At 35.6% G+C, this 17,838-nt stretch overlaps 1 protein-coding gene across 3 annotated transcripts in view; it reads right to left on the bottom strand.

The window, feature by feature from the left end:
- Positions 1-3,264: 3,264 nt before the first annotated feature.
- LOC126816714 (carnosine N-methyltransferase) overlaps positions 3,265-17,838 on the bottom strand; it is a 34,803-nt gene continuing 20,229 nt past the window's right edge. For all 3 annotated transcript variants that reach the window (XM_050543463.2, XM_050543464.2, XM_050543465.2), the window contains 4 exons: positions 15,117-15,295; positions 6,504-6,617; positions 6,040-6,143; positions 3,265-3,645 (listed from right to left, as the gene is read on the bottom strand). In XM_050543463.2, the coding sequence (XP_050399420.1) occupies positions 3,538-3,645; positions 6,040-6,143; positions 6,504-6,617; positions 15,117-15,295 (505 nt within the window). In that variant the 3' untranslated portion in view covers positions 3,265-3,537. The remainder of the gene's footprint in view (positions 3,646-6,039; positions 6,144-6,503; positions 6,618-15,116; positions 15,296-17,838) is intronic.

Genomic DNA, 17,838 nt, shown 5'->3' with positions numbered 1-17,838 from the left:
GCCCGAAAAAACGGTATTGATTTCGGGCAATTTTCTCTTATGCCCCCCTGAATTACTTTGAGCTCCTACGCCTATGCATATACTTAAATTGTTTACCACAAGTAATTGTAGACCTATATAGAATCACATTTTTCGATACACAATCTTAGAAAAAAAATTAAGCTTGTTCATTATCCTTTTGCCAGAATACAACGAATTCTTCAGAAAATATAGTTTGTTCCCTCGCACATGATTCTTTTTCAATTGCTTTTAATGACAACATATGAATCTAAATTTATTTTATTCGGTAGACTGTAGGCCTATTATTGTGTTTGTAGATTTTATTTGTTTTTACAAAAAATATAGAAAGTAAAAAGAACATGTGCAACTACAGACAGTAAAGCTTACTATTTAAAATTTGATCCTTTAAAATCACAACTACATGTAATTCTAAAATTACGAAAATACTAGATAGCATGCGATAAAGAATGCAAGGAATGATTTGGTTTACATCGAAGCGCAACTACTTCTTGCCTCGCGTACGCAAAACTACTAAAAAAAAAGGGCCTACAATTTAAATTACCGGGTATTAATACGTTTATTAGACCTATGACATGTCATGGAGTCAAGTGGCGTGGTTTCGATTCCCCACTTGTACGAAACAAAGAGTAGGGTCGCCTGTCCAACCTCATGGGTTTTCTCCGGGTCCCCCTGCTAAAAAAGACCCATCAAGTGAATTATAGAAATAAAACTGAACAATGTTAGTCCCGAAATTACCTAGTTTGTTTCGAGTGGACGTTAAACCAAATTTCTCTGAAGTCTCTCCCTACATTACATTAATAGCACATTGATTGAGGTCATATTAAATATCATCATAAGATAACTTATATAGATCTACTTCTAGGCCTACGGTACTCAGTACTCTACATTGGAATATAATAATTAATATGCAATATAATGCCAATTAAGCCTAACCAATCAAATATGAAAACATCTTTCACCAAATATGTACTCTTACAAAATAAAATTTTTGATGATATATATTGCTGTTTGTATAATCTATTAGATCTATATTATTATGGCTCAGTATTTATTATATATTTATAGCACTAGGCCTAGCACTCGTATCATACTTGTAGCAGACGACGCGACATAGACTGAGCTCTTTTTCTTCAGAAATGCTGAATTTTTTTAATCCCTCAATAGTCCCTAAAATTAAAAAACCTGGCATAGGTACCATATCCACCACTCGGATCTTTACATTTTCTCCTGTTCCAACTGCGAAACGTCTTCTTTAGCCGCCATGTTTAGTGACATTACAGACAAACCCCCAAGATGCAGTGCGCGACCTACTTTTTATGCAAATGAAGCAGTCGCCACTCTGTGTATTTTTACTCTGTGATTCGGCTAGTGTGTCCACCCATCCGGCCGAATAAAATTCTGCGCCGATTGATTCGGCTATTGTGTCCACTCGCCGGAATTGTGCACTGAGCGAGCGCAAGCAATTTTAACTAAAATCTATTAAAATCGATTTTAAGTTACAATCGATCTTCGTGAAACGCATAAAATTTAAAATTTCATTTTGATTTAGTTAAAATCTATTTTAGTGATTTTAGTTTAAGTTTTTGTGAAACAGGGCCCTGGTTCACAAGAATTTGCTCCCAGCAATGACCTCAAAAGCCAGGATATTGACTCAAATTTTTCTAAGAGGGAGAACCCTCTCCATGCCCCCCCCCCCTCCCACACACACACACACTTCAGGTTGCACAGTGTCATAGTCACTTCTCTAAAGTTGACAAAGATAGGTTGCCAGGCAACGAAACATATGCCCACAGCAGCTAAATGGGGTGCATATACAGGACAATTTCATACACTACAGATCAGATTATAATTTCCGTTATTTGAGGGTTCACAAGGGTCTACAAACTGAAACAACGGCCTTAATTCTAGAAGTAATTAATGAAAATTGCTGAAATTCAATAGGTTTCTTTGTTTCACTAAAATGATGCATATAAATTTCATACATATAGGATGATAATTTATATCTTTAGAGCATTCACAAGGTTCAGTAAAGTGAAACAAAGGCCATAACTCTAACAGTTATAACCGGAAATTGCTGAAATTCAATAGGAGTCTTCATTTCACTAATTTAAATGATGCAAATAACAAAGTGAAACAAGGGCCATAACTCCAGATGTATTTAATGGAAATTGCTGAAATTCAATAGGCTTCTTTGTTTCACTAATCTACGTGATGTATATAAATTTCATACAGATCAGATGATAACTGTTGGCATTAGAGGGTTCACAGGGTTGAACAAAGTGAAACAATGGCCATAACTCTAAAAGTAATTTACAGAAATTGATGAAATTCAATAGGCTTCTTTGTTTCACTTTTTTAAATGATGTATATAAATTTCATACAGGTCGGATAAAAAGTGAAACAAGGGCCATAACTACAGATGAAATTAACAGCAATTATTGAAATCAAATAGGCTTCTCCATCTCAGTAAAGTAAACAACATATCAATTTTAAAATAATCAGATGATAAATGTAGTCTTGTAGTCACAAGAAATTGTGGATGACGGACGAACAGACGGACGAACAGGGGTGACGACAATATACGACCACATTTCCATGTGGGCGTAAAAAATCAATAACAATTCATATGACATGAACTTTATGTCAACTTGAAAAAAACTGGTTTTTGGCGAGATAACGTTCAACGAACAACGATATAGACAATCCGATCTATGTTCTACCTGGGCACTCAGACAGTGTTACAGCCAGTATTTTGTTGACATTTATTGTGAAGCGGGATTGTGAATGGCGCCCTAGATTTGTTTCTCCCCCACCCTCATTAACAGCTGATAGATCTGCTACTGCAAAGTCATATAATATATCCCGAAAACTACAATTTCTTAGACCTTTCTCCGAGGACCACATGATGGCTCTTCGATGCTCCAGCTAGCCGCATGAGTATAAAGGTCTAAGTAACCCTGGTTACTGGCAGTTTTGGACAGTTCAAGTGTTCAAAGGTTATAGAGAGAATCATGAACATCCACATGAGTTACAGATTGGAAAAGAAAAGGAAAGTGGCTGTATTATGTAGTAGCGTGAGAGGTTGGTGGATGCCCAGAGAAACCCACAATTTTACTTAAATTAATATCATATTCAACAGGGTATTAGGCTAGATTTTTGGATTGCTATAAGTTGGGTTAAGGGCATGGCCCAGTGCCCCCACCACCTAAATATACCATTGATCAATAACTAGTAAGAACTTGAAATATTATGGTATTCTTTACTTCATTTCATTTATCGTTTAGTTTAACCATATCACCATCTATGAACAACTGGCTCTCTGGCCCACATACTGATTTCTAAAAACATAAAACTACCTTTAAATTAGCAATATATTTCTGTAATCTTTGTCCCTTTGGGGTCAAATTACCCTGTCCTTGCGTAAATATAGAACTTTAGTTAACGGGATAGTAAGGTTCATTAAGCCCAAATTCTAAGTTTTTAACTCCATTTACTATATGAGAATACCATAAAGTGTCAAGGTAATGAAGGCTTGTGTACAACAAAAAACACACTATCATACTCATAACGTATCATAGATTGGGGATTTTGTATATAAGTGGTTCGTACATCAGTTTCTTCTTTCTGAAAAAATATAATGTAAACAGAACATATTAAGAAACAAGCCAACAGTGAGGCTGATGTCCCCCGCCAAAATCCCAAAATAAATAGATGACACATATTAATTAAACATATATTATGCAAGAGCTAAATCTGTCTATTGCAGGTCTTTCTTTAGGCCTGAAATGTTATCTAAATTATTAATTAGACATTAATTAATCTATCCAGACCATAATCAACACTAGATGGCATCGCTAGCCTGCGATCTGTAGTGGATTATGAGCCGATTTACTGCATAACATTCCTTCACGATTTAACGATTAAATGGATAATCGAGACTATGCGGTTTATCGTACTGACTTTAGTAATGATGATCAAGGCTAGCCATAAATTTCAACCACTTAGTTCTCGGTTCATAGCGGATAAATTTGAATGAAATTTTCAGCAAATTGCCATTACATTAACTAGTTTTTAACTATTATTGTATTATTGTGAGAACTGCCAACTTGTTATCGAATCTCCCATAATGTATCTTTAATAGCACATTTATTTTTTTCAAAAGTATCAAGCAATCAAACTGATTATCAACTATACACTAAGTTTCATCACTCTCTATCAGATAGATTCAAAGTTATCTTGTCCCAAAGCATCGACCAATGAAATTTCTTAGCTCTGCTTAGCTTTAACTCGAAATTTTAATCATTGAGCTCAGTCAAGACATTCACCTATGAACATCTACATCAAGTTTAAACATTCTACCTTAATTAAAGCCAGAGTTATTGTGTTCCAAAGTCTCGACCAATCAAATTGCTTATCGCTCTGCTTACCCTGAGCAGAAAATGTCATTATCGAACATAGTCTATACACCAAATTTCATCACTATCACTTAATTAGAACTAAAGTTATCATGTCCCAAAGCCTCAACCAATCAAATTATTATCACTGCTTACCCTAAGCAGAAAATGCTCATCTTCGAACTCTATCAAGGCATTGACTTAATAAACACCTACTTTAAGTTTAAACTTTACAGCTCAATTAGAAGGAGAGTTATTGTGTTCTAAAGTCTCAGTCAATCAAATTGCTTATCGCTCTGTTACCCTGAGCAGAAAATGCTCATTATCGAACTTAGTCAAGGTATTGATATAATGAAACTATACACCAAGTTTCATCACTCTGACTTAATTAGAACTAAAGTTATTGTGTCCCAAAGCATCAACCAATCAAATTGCTTATCTCTGCTTACCCTAAGCAGAAAATGCTCATCTTCGAACTCCATCAAGGCATTGACCTAATAAACACCCACACCAAGTTTGAATGTTATAGCTCAATTAGAAGGAGAGTTACTGTGTCCCAAAAAGTGTGACGGACAGACGGATGGATAGACAGAAGGACAGATAGATGGTCGGACACACCCATTTTAATAGTCCCAGCTTTCTTCAAAAGGCGGGGGACAATAAGAGTTTAAATGGGGTTTTACATCCCTTCAACACTAACTATGAAATTTGTGCTTCGGTCCCCGAGACCCGACGACTATATGAAGGGGAGTCGGGGACAGCCACACAATCTCACTTAAAAGCCTGATGAGTTCAAACGGAACGAAACCAGTCGCTTCATGAGAGGAATCTGAGATGGCTATTGGCTACACGCCACATAAAGATTTTATTAACTGCGGAGTAACTTTACCTGCTAAGAGTCAAACATCACCTAAAGAGAACTTCGCCACTCTGAATTTAGCCGAATTGGTTTTCATATAAATTACCATCATTGTTTAGAGCCAAAAAATTTCTGGTCCGATGTCTTATAAAAATATGTAAGCTCAAATCTGAGCAAAAAATGTTTTTATCTCACCAAAACAAAAGTCAAACGTTTATATAACAGATTATTATTGTTCAATTTAGTAAGCTCATTCAAGAAAAATGGCATCTATTATCCGGAAATGTGCTTACACACTTGGAAAAAAAAAAAAAGCCAATCAGATCATTTAGAAGGCTGATAATCTACAGCAAATTAGACCACTATTATTACTTTATTAGTACAATCTGACAAGAAATCTAACTGTCATAATATTTTACATTACCAGACTACAAATATAGTCTGCCTATTGCTTCTTGTGTTACAATCAATACATGGGGTGTTAAGTGAATAACATAATTAATTATAAATGTGCAAAACAAGTAATATAAATAATTCTGAAAATTTACGGTTAGTATTCCATCTATATACATAAATCAAAGATGCCTGTGTGTATGTTTGCCATTCCGCTTCGTCGCTGAGATCCACCCCCATATATTTTGTATCAAATTAACCTGCATGTTTTAGGTCATGATTCATGAAGGTCAAGGGGTCACAGATCTTGGGCCAGGCAATGAATATTTCAGAGAAAATAAAGAACAATACTTTTTTTTTTTTTAAATTTACCTCAAAAACAAAGCCAAAGTCCAATATAACTTGTCTGACTTCTTCATAACTTAACTCTACTGAACTTTCTACAGCACTGTCAGCGAAATGGTATAGTAAAGGACCTGGTAATAGAAACATTCTGTAATATAATTAATTATTACAATCACATCCATTAACCAAATGTTTAGCAATAATGTTTTGTCCATTTGTATATTGCTGCAAATGCATTTTCTTGGGGAAATTGAAGCTTAAAAACACCACTGGACTTCGATCACTGAAAATATAATTTCTAAATTGAATTGAGCTTTTATTTAGTGCTTTATATTTTAATACTCTTTCTATGCTATGAATTCAGAGCATTAAGAGACAGTGGATCCTGTTATTATGCAGTAAGTTTTTCAGAAAAAAGGATAATATATTTTAGAAGGTCAATGACATACAGACATGTATTAAACTCTAGATATAACGTAAGTATTACAAACCTAGATTTATCCAATATCCACCCGGTTTTATGATATTGTATATTTTTTCTATGTATGCTATAATGTTATGAGCTGTATCTATAAAGAATACAGAAGCCACACAATCAAACACATCTGTAAAATATATAACAAAATTTGTGTAATAGCTAATAGTAATACAATAATTTTTATAGTTAAAGATAATGCTCGTTTCGGACAAGGGAGCATTACAATCAAAAACATGCACAACAATCTTTGGTCAACTCTACACCTTTTTAGAATATACTGCGTTATATATATTTAAAGGTTATACCATTCTAACTCATTCTAACATACCAACTCATGCAACATAAATTTATCACAAAAATATTAATTAGTAGCAATGAAAGATTCATACTACCTGTTACAAACATGTATAATACCTGCAGGTATTTATATATTACAATTCATATCTAGAATATTTCAAATATGACATTAATAATTTAGAATATTTCAAACATGACATTAATAATTTAGAATATTTCAAATAATACTTTAATTTAAAAGTGAAAGCCTTTAACTTAATTGATTTAAACTCCCGGGACAATAATTATTCTTTAAAACATTATAGACCGGAGGCTCAGCGCGGGGGGTTGTCCGTCAAATGGGCACAAAACCAGACCCAACTTTTCTAGAGTAAAATTTTGCGTACCATACGATGCTGAGTGGTAATCAGTCCGCCCTTGGGGCATTTTCGAGATATTCAGGGTCAAAGGTCAAATGAGTTCATTTGCACTGAAAGTGAATGCGCAGCCATTCTTGTATTATGAAAAGAAGCTGAAAATGATCGAAAGTAATCACACTTTCAATAAAAATGTAAACTTGCTAAATTCACCTTTAGTCTTAGTGACCCTGGAGGTCAAAAGGTGAAATTTACAGTTTTTGCACTAGGAAGATTTATAGCAATAAAATGTCAACGTAAAATATAAAAACTAAAGCGAAACCTGTTATAATTAATAATAGGAACTGGTTTTGTGCCCATTTGACGGACAACCCCCCGCGCTGAGCCTCCGGTCTATAATGTTTTAAAGAATAATTATTGTCCCGGGAGTTTAAATCAATTAAGTTAAAGGCTTTCACTTTTAAATTAAAGTATTATTTGAAATATTCTAAATTATTAATGTCATGTTTGAAATATTCTAAATTATTAATGTCATATTTGAAATATTCTAGATATGAATTGTAATATATAAATACCTGCAGGTATTATACATGTTTGTAACAGGTAGTATGAATCTTTCATTGCTACTAATTAATATTTTTGTGATAAATTTATGTTGCATGAGTTGGTATGTTAGAATGAGTTAGAATGGTATAACCTTTAAATAACCTTTAACTTTAGCAAGTTTATATTTTTATTGAAAGTGTGATTACTTTCGATCATTTTCAGCTTATTTTCATGATACAAGAATGACCGCGCATTCACTTTCAGTGCAAATGAACCCATCTGACCTTTAACTCCGAATATCTCGAAAACGCCCCAACTGCGGACTGATTACCACTCGGCATCGTATTCTACGCAAAATTTTACTCTAGAAAAGTTGGGCCTGGTTTTGTGCCCATTTGATGGACACCCCCCCCCCCACCCCGCGCTGAGCCTCCAGACTATTAATCCTGTATGTGCTATTAAAAGGTGACTAGATAAGGATGAAATAATGTTATGTAATGACATTTTAATTTATTACCAAATTGTTTATAAAACTTTTATAGATAGAAAGTAACTGTCTGGTGAACAATTGTATGATAAATCTATTTTAATAAAATTCTATACTATTGTTTTATTTAACCATACATTATGCAAGAGCTAAATCTGTCTATTGCAGGTCTTTCTTTAGACCTGAAATGTTATCTAAATTATTAATTAGACATTATTAACCTATCCAGACCATAATCAGTTCTAGATGGCATCACTAGCCTGCGATCTTTAGTGGATTGTGTGCCGATTTACTGCATAACTTTCCTTCACGATTTAACGATTAAATGGATAATCGAGATTATGCCGTTTATTGTACTGACTTTAGTAATGATGATCATGGCGAGGTGGAAATTCAATCACTTTGCTCTCAGTTCATATAATGGATCAATTTGAATTAACTTTTCAGCAAATTTCCTTTACATTATCTAGTTTTTAACTATTATAGTGAGAACTGCCAACTCGTTATCGAATCTCCCATAATGTAACTTTAATAAACACAAAACCATAATACGGAACACAATTACTGTTTTAATTAAAGCGACCAATCGGAATCAAAAGAGCAACTTTATCATTTTATAGTAAAACGAGTAAAAAGAATTTCAACACCTGAGAAACAAGATGCAGAGATGACCCACCCTCAACGGCTATCTACATAAACTAGTAGTAGACATAATGAAAAAAGCACAAACACCAAATGTAAATCACAAGATAAGCCACCAATCAGAATCACTATCCCTTTTATTATCAAAACATCATACCAAATAAGGAAATTGTTGCAACAAGCTAGTTTCCAGGTTACTTTCTCAGGCACTAACACTATTAAAGACATCCTCCAAGCCAATGGGAAATGTAAGTCAACGAAACCAACGTCCCCTAAAGGATGCATTTATTAAGTCTTCTGCTCCTGTAAAAGCAGCTACATTGGGGAAACCAGGCAACCACTAGATGTAAGACTTTGTCAACATAACCTAAACCATCTAACCAGACCTCAGCTGTAGCAGACCATATCCGTCAAAATCCAAAACACAAAATACTATGGGAAAAGACAAAGAAATTAGCAATCCACCAAAATCACACAAAGAAAAAGAAGATCTTGGAAGCCATCAACGTAAAACGATACAAACCAGCATTAAACAGAGATGAAGGAATCTATCTACCATATGCTTATTATGCAATAATCACAGGAAATTGAACACTACTTAATTAATAAATATGTGTGAGATACCCATAAGTGCCTATAATCTAGTGACTGCTAAATATATAATAAACTGACGAATATAAAAACAGTATAGAACAAGATATCAGGCATCAAGGGAAACAAAGCCAGACAAAATAAACCTTTACCAACTTATAAAACCGAATCGGCCTTAATTAACACGCACAAGGCAAACTTGTTAGGTCAGACTTATACCGACGGCTGTAGCAACAGCCAGCACAATGATGCTTTCAGGGCAAATAAAAACAAATTCTTAAAAAAAAACAACGCAAAATAGTGCACAAAGATGCAGATAATGAGTCAGAACTCAATAGTCCCATTAATATAGATGAGCTGAAAAAAACATTGCGGGCTAAAACTGACAGGGCTGAAGGGCTAGACTGTGTGAAATACACACTGCTAAAATATCTACCCGAGAAAGCACTGGCTACCGTTCCGACAGGTCTACTGCAGACCATATCATTAGATTGCAACATGACATCTCCAAAGCATTTACAGCCAAACAATACCTTTGTGCAATTTTCGTCGACTTAACAAAGGCTTTTGATCTTGTATGGGTGGACGGTCTTTTACACAAACTCCACAATGCAAAAACCAAAGGCTGAATGTACAAGTGGATAGAAGATTTTCTCAATGATAGGCATATCAGAGTACGCGTAGGGAACTGCTTGAGCGAAAAATTCAAAATGGAAAACGGAACGCCGCAAGGATCCGTTATCAGCCCAATACTTTTTAACATTATGATAAATGATCTTCTGAATTACAGGGGGAAGGACACAGAGAATCGGCACTATTCGCAGACGACAGTTCGTTCTGGAAAGCATCTAGGGATATAGGTAAAATCAAACAATCACTCCAATACACCCTAGAACAAATCTCCAAGTGGACAAATGACTGGGCTTCAAAATATCAGAGGGAAAAACGGTAGCAATACTGTTTCATCCAACTGATAATAACAGGAAAATCGATTTAAATCTGAACGGTACAAAAGCTGAATTCAAATCAGAGGCCAAATGTACTTGGCATGACGTTCGACTCAAAACTAACTTGGAAGCCACATACCGATGGCATAGTAAGTCTCACATCCAAAACGCTCAACATGATGAAATACACGAGAGGGACTCACTGGGGCGCTAAGGGGCACTCTTATGTTAATATACAGAGCACTCATCCGCTTGGTAATCGACTACGGATGTCTGGCTTATGGCATGCAAATGCAACTCAGTAAACTAAACACAACACAATACAAAGCAAAGCGATAAGACTAGCAACCAGAGCAGCCATAGGAACCAAAACAGTTGCCCTATTACACGAGCTGGGAGAGCTTCCACTTGATCTCAGGCGCGAAGAACTGTCACTCAAGTATTGGGATAAACAAGCCAACAGTGAGGCTGATGTCCCCCGCCGAAATAGGAAAATAATTAGAGGACACATATAAATTTATCACAAATTATCTTTTACAAAGTATTGAACAATCAAACAGTATATCTTTACTTATAGTCTAACAATCAAAGTAGGAGAGTTATTGTTTTCCAAAGTCTCGACCAATCAAATTGCGTATCGCTCTGCTTACCCTGAGCAGAAAATGCTCATTATCAAACTTAGTCAAGGTATTACTGTAATGAAACTATACACCAAGTTTCATCAATCTCACTTAATTAGAACTAAAGTTATCGTGTCCCAAAGCATCAACCAATCAAATTGCTTATCTCTGCTTACCCTAAGCGGAAAATGCTCATCTTCGAACTCCATCAAGGCATTGACCTAATCAACACATACACCAAGTTTGAACATTCTAGCCCAATTAGGAAGAGAGTTATCGTGTCCCAAAGCATCAACCAATCAAATTGCTTATCTCTGCTTACCCTAAGCGGAAAATGCTCATCTTCGAACTCCATCAAGGCATTGACCTAATCAACACATACACCAAGTTTGAACATTCTAGCTCAATTAGGAAGAGAGTTATCGTGCCCCAAAGTATCAACCAATCAAATTGCTTATCTCTGCTTACCCTAAGCGGAAAATGCTCATCTTCGAAATTCCATCAAGGCATTGACCTAATAAACACATACACCAAGTTTGAACATTCTAGCTCAATTAAAAGTTATCGTGTCCCAAAGCATCAACCAATCAAATTGCTTATCTCTGCTTACCCTAAGCGGAAAATGCTCATCTTCGAACTCCATCAAGGCATTGACCTAATCAACACATACACCAAGTTTGAACATTCTAGCCCAATTAGGAAGAGAGTTATCGTGTCCCAAAGCATCAACCAATCAAATTGCTTATCTCTGCTTACCCTAAGTGGAAAATGCTCATCTTCGAACTCCATCAAGGCATTGATCTAATAAACACATACACCAAGTTTGAACATTCTAGCTCAATTAGGAAGAGAGTTATTGTGTCCCAAAAAGTGTGACGGACAGACAGACGGACGGACAGACGGACAGACAGACGGACAGACAGACGGACGAACCCATTTTAATAGTCCCCTGCTTTCTTCGAAAGGCGGGGGACAACTACAAATGCTAAAAGAAAGATGCCCGACATATAAGTGTCTAAAACAATTTAAACGGATAGGTTTCAGGAAAAACACCCAGCCCATGACATTTGGGCAAATGTCAAAAGATATCTTAAAGGAGCTAAATCGCTAATATTTGGGACCTAGAAATTGACACAAATGGGTCGCAACGCATATAATAATGTAATGTGAATGTATATAACCTGATTTACATTCAATCGTTTCCGTTTTTACTGTAAATTCTAATCAGTTATGTTCGGCAAAATACGCCAGAAGTCTCAATCGAATGGCAATCTCTAGCGTCTGGTTATTCCAGTCTACACCGATAGTATTTACTGCGCATGCTCTCCAGATAAGAATATGCTGTCACTGTTTGACATGATTTGTGGAATATGTCTTGTCTCATTCTTCTGTTACAAATGGCGTGGAAAGTTATTATGGTACACGATTCGTGTACCAATGGTAAAATGTTTATTTTGTCTTAAATATTGGATATCAGAAGCCAATGTCTTCCAGGTAAGACCATAACATCAATGTTGATTTAAATTGACAAATAATTTGTGTTTTCAATCTCGAAGAATTTGGATGATATTGAGTTAGAGACTTAGCTACTTTAAATAAGCACAATTTGAAAGAAACCATTATCGAGACAAAAACCTTCCCTGACACACCACCTTGGCAATTAAGTGATTCAATCATCAACATAGAGGCTAGAGCACTAGCAGTAGAATTAATAGCCACCAAATGGACAGATCATCTAAAAATCTACACAGATGGATCCAAAAACACTACACAGGGGGCAATAGGATATGGCTTATACATACCCAAAGCAAAGCTGAATATCAGGAAAAGGCCACCAGAACATTGTTCTATGTACACCGCAGAACCGATGGCCATTAAAACTGCAATGGAATGGCTAGCTACGCAAACACACCAAAAAGCGGTAATCTTGTCTGACTCCTTGAGTAGCATCAAATCCATAGAATCAAACTCCTCCAAAAGCCGGCAGGACATAATCCATCAAGTTAGGGACCTTAATCAAAAAATTAAGAATAGTGGAAGGGAAGTAGTCCTTGCATTTATCCCCTCCCACGTCAATATTTTCGGCAATGAACAAGCCGACAAACTAGCCAAGGAGGGGTTGTCACTAAATGAACTAGAAAATTTAGAATATAGCAGTCAGGAATTTGCAGGCATAGCAAAAGAGAAGATTAAAAGTGCATGGAAAACATGTCTTAAAAACAAGAAAACACCCATCGCTATCAAATAGATAGGAATCTTGTAGACAAGGTTTACATCAATCATCCTTTAATCAAAATATGCAGGCTCGTCACGAGGCTCAAAACAATAGAGGTAGTCAAAGACTACACCTATACACCAATCAAATGCATGTATGGATGTATCGCAACCGCCTCTCACTTATTAATAGATTGCAATCAGTTAACAAACAAACGACAATCAATGATTGACAATCTAACAAAGAGGGGCAGAACCTTCTGTCTCCTTTCCCCGCACCCAGATGACAGATACTGGACCCTCAGCTTATCTGGGACTTCATAGAAAATATAGGTATGGAAAAATTCATATAATGATAAATGAAAACAAGAGCTAGGTAACCAACCAAAGGCAAGGCGGCACGCAAAAATGTCCCCTAGAGGGTAACGCCAACCACCTTGCACCACTAAACCAAATTAAACAAATGAACTAATCAATTTAAAAAACACATAGCAAGGCGAGGCACAAAAATGTCTCTAGAGAGAAAGGCCAACTGCCTTGCACTACTCAAACAACTTGACAAGGTTAAAAAGTAAGAATGATCCACAGAGGGAAACGTAACACACCCTGTTCAAATATTTTTTATCTCGATTATTTTTCAGTTATATTTTACTTTATCTCTATCTTATTTAAAATAAATAAACATTGATTGTAGATCAAATCATATATTCATGTATGTAAATTGTAATGTCACTAACACCTACTAACAAATTCATATCTTTTGAACGAAACTACTGCCATAAACACTACTATTTTTTTTTTTTTCTCTTCCCCCCCCCTCTCCCCGAAGCCTCACTAGACGAAACAAATCCAGAACAGCTGTACGATCAGATACACTCTTTCTCTCTCCTCTTTTTTTCAGGTGCTGGATTCTTCCTTCAGAGAGCCAATAATAAAATTAAAGGAAAGAACAAACAGAAGCAAAGATAAAACCTACCACCATACCAGACTAGAAGATGAAATGGAAGGAAGAATGGTCCAGGCCCCACACTCACCAACAAACCCCAAGCCAAGATGTGCACTGCCCTGCCATTCAACCGGACAAATCGACCTGATTGACTTATATATATATATGTACATACTATGTCTAAATGTTTGTTCATGTTCATCTCTGTTTTGTCCCATATTCGTTTTGTATGTCTGTCCCCACTCATCTCATTTTGCACTTGTCATAAAACTTTTCGTCCCGTCTTTTACTGTCTTCTGTACATATATGTAAATATCTAATAATTCTTTAATCCTTTATTTCACTTATCACATTGTAAAATTTTACACATGTTTTACACTTTTCGTCCCGTCTTTTACTGTCTTCTGTACATATATGTAAATATCTAATAATTCTTTAATCCTTTATTTCACTTATCACATTGTAAAATTTTACACATGTTATTGTCTGCGATATCACCTCGGTGGAAGCGGACGTAAAATACAACTAACTCGCACACATATTTTCATCATCATTTGCTTGAAAACGTTGAGAGAACCCTCAACGAAACGTCACTTTAATTAAAACAGTAATTGTGTTCCATATTATGGTTTTGTGTTTATTACTTGTGTCAATTGCTAAATGCCACTCAAAGAAGATTGTTTTATTTGTTATATAATGTGAATTATTACATCAGTGCTCGTTTTTGTCAACACTTGATCTCGACAAGCAATTATTTGAAGTAATCCCATGGTACATTTATACGCAACCTGATTAAAATAAGATCTATATTTCGTTTTGTTTTAATACTTTCGATGGCCTCCACTACCTGAAGATCTGACCAGTTTAGTAAGAGGTTATGTCAGGGGTCATTCGAGCAGTTATACTGAATTGTCTATGAGTATCAGCAACTGAAAAAACACAATTTTTGTAGCAGTGTTAAAAAAAGAAATCCATCTCACCTTTTGTTGCATAAACTTCTAGAAAGTCTCCAGCAGCCATGGAAAAGTTGGTAAGAGATGGTCCTTCTGATGGACATACATCAGGGAATTTAACAGCTGATGTCTGATGATCATGGCTTTTATTATTTGTCCATTCATGTATCCATGGATATATAATGAAACTATTTTTATCACAACATCTACAATTAAACATTTAATATAGTAAATAAAAGCAAGCTAATAAAAGAGAATAGAAATGAGTTTGACGTCTCGACCTCACTTTACTAAAGGTAATTTTGAGACTAACATCTGGTAATATATATATATATAATATGCAGTCTCAATACTGCTTTAGAAAGCATTGTGAAGACAAAATGGATTCTTAAGACTGTCAACATTAACACCAACTCCTATACATTTGTCAATTTTTGTTGTTCAAACCACATAGTTTTATGAACCAGATCTACATCAATAGACTTTCCTATTAGCAACATAATGCTATTCCACTAGTTAGCAACATAATGCTATTCAACTAGTTAGCAACATAATGATATTCAACTAGTTAGCAACATAATGCTATTCCGCTAGTTAGCAACATAAAGCTATTCAACTAGTTAGCAGCATAATGCTATTCCACTGGTGAGCAATGTATCACCCTTTTCTACAAACTGGTATATGTAGACGCATGTCACAATGAATTGTTTGAAAAAGTACAATATGTCAAGATTAAACTACAACTGTACACTACATGAAGTATGTTTGTACTTAGAATTATATCCAATGTCTTAATACATTGCTTTGTCTCCCTGTTCTGCTAGTAAGTAATCTATCCTCATTAGTTCCAATTAATGTTGACATCTGGTCATGATACCAGACTATGGTGTTAAATGAAAAGACGTGTTGTGTTGTAGCTGGCAGAAAATTTCCATTCAGTGTAGAAGTGCGGGAATATGAGTCACGTGATGTCAACACAGTCGCCCTTGCAAAAGGCGTGAAAATAAATGGAATTATCTATTTTGGGGCAAGTCCTTTATTCATATAACATAACGCTTACTTCATAAATGAACATTCAGTTGCATTTCGACGTAATTTACCACGAATATGGGGCTTGGGAACTTGAAATACATTTTTCTTCGCCGTGTCTTATGACATCATAACACGAAACACTGCGAGGTTTATTCGTTCACAAAATGTCACGTTGTATACCATTTTCAAGTGCTCGGCTGCAGCACTTAACATGCTCCGATTTTAGTAGCATCAGAACGGCAATAAAAAGTGTGCGTGAATTGTTTTTTCAACTTACAAAAAATACATGGTATTTTGAAATGCCAACATTCCATAACCGACCGATCGAAAGGTCGTTCAATTATCTTTCTAATGGTATCAAAATGAAAAAAATATATTAATAATAAGAACTGCCGCCGAGCACTTGAAATGGGATACCCCCGTTTAAAAATGTGACAAAATTTTTTACAAAACACGCAAAATTGACGTTTTTCAACTTACGTTTATGAAATTAATAAGAAGAATAGGTATATAAAAATTATATCAAACAAAAGAATAAGATATCGGCATTCAAAATCTGTTTTAAATATTAAAAAAGATTAAATAGCGACTGTGTGACGTTAAGTTTAACCAGCGGCTGCCAGGCAGGATACGCCCACATTTTCGAGAGATGGATAGAGAACAAGGTAAAAAGAAAGTGATATACCATATTTTTACGCTATTTGAGAACGAGGGGCGGCCATTTTGTCTGTCAGTTTTGGGCCGATTTTCACGAAATACGAACTCAGCCGTCCTTAGGGTGTAACGGTGATATAATAATACGTTTTTTAAAATCGGATAAACATTATGACCTCTATAGGGTCCACAAGTTAAAAAACGTGATTTTTCGTACAATCAGGGGCCATAATTCAGGAAGTTACGGTCCTATATGCGCGAATATCGAAAGGAACCGAGATCTTTGGATTATAAGCATACATTTCAAGTTTAAACCAAATCGGATAAAAATTGTGACCTCTACAGTGTTCACAAGCTAAAAACATGATTTTTCGTACAATCAGGGGCCATAATCCATGAAGTTACAGTCCAAACACGCCAATATCGAAAGGAACCAAGATCTTAGGGTGATAAACCTATATTTCAAGTTTCGTTGAAATCGGATAAAAATTGTGACCTGTAGACTGTTCACATGAAAATGTGGGCGTATAAAAAGGGTTACAAATCAGGAAAAAACAATTTCTTCCAACGCGAGCAATGGAAGTTGTGACACCTAATATTATGGGCCGAGTTATTATTGTGTACGCCTATAGCCTCCTTCCAAATTTCCATCACGTGCAGTTCAGGATAAAATCTGTATGTAGTTAACATCAATTATCAATATGCTACAGCCCTCAGAGCCAATTAAATATTCAAGTCATTTGGACAAACTGTGGTCTTGGATTCCATAAAAAAAAAAGTTATATTTTACTGCTGGGCCAAAACAACTTACAATACAACCAAGTTGGCCGAAACGACTTGGAGCCAAATCAACCCTCCCTCCCACATCGACTCTTCCAGATAACTAGGTCAAACATGGCTGATGTTCAGTAGTGCGATGTAAACAAACAAGCTTGATCTGAAATTGCTTCCCTAGTGTAAGAAAGTAATGGGAAGGCAATTCCAGGTATGTAACTAAGTTTTAGCCGCTTTAATTAACCAGCAGCTGCCAGGCAGGATACGCCCACATTTTGCAAGAGATGGA

The sequence above is a fragment of the Patella vulgata genome, chromosome 3 (genome assembly GCF_932274485.2).
Source record: "Patella vulgata chromosome 3, xgPatVulg1.2, whole genome shotgun sequence".
In the NCBI taxonomy this organism is placed as follows: domain Eukaryota; kingdom Metazoa; phylum Mollusca; class Gastropoda; family Patellidae; genus Patella; species Patella vulgata.
This window is presented reverse-complemented; position numbering and strand designations above follow the sequence as displayed.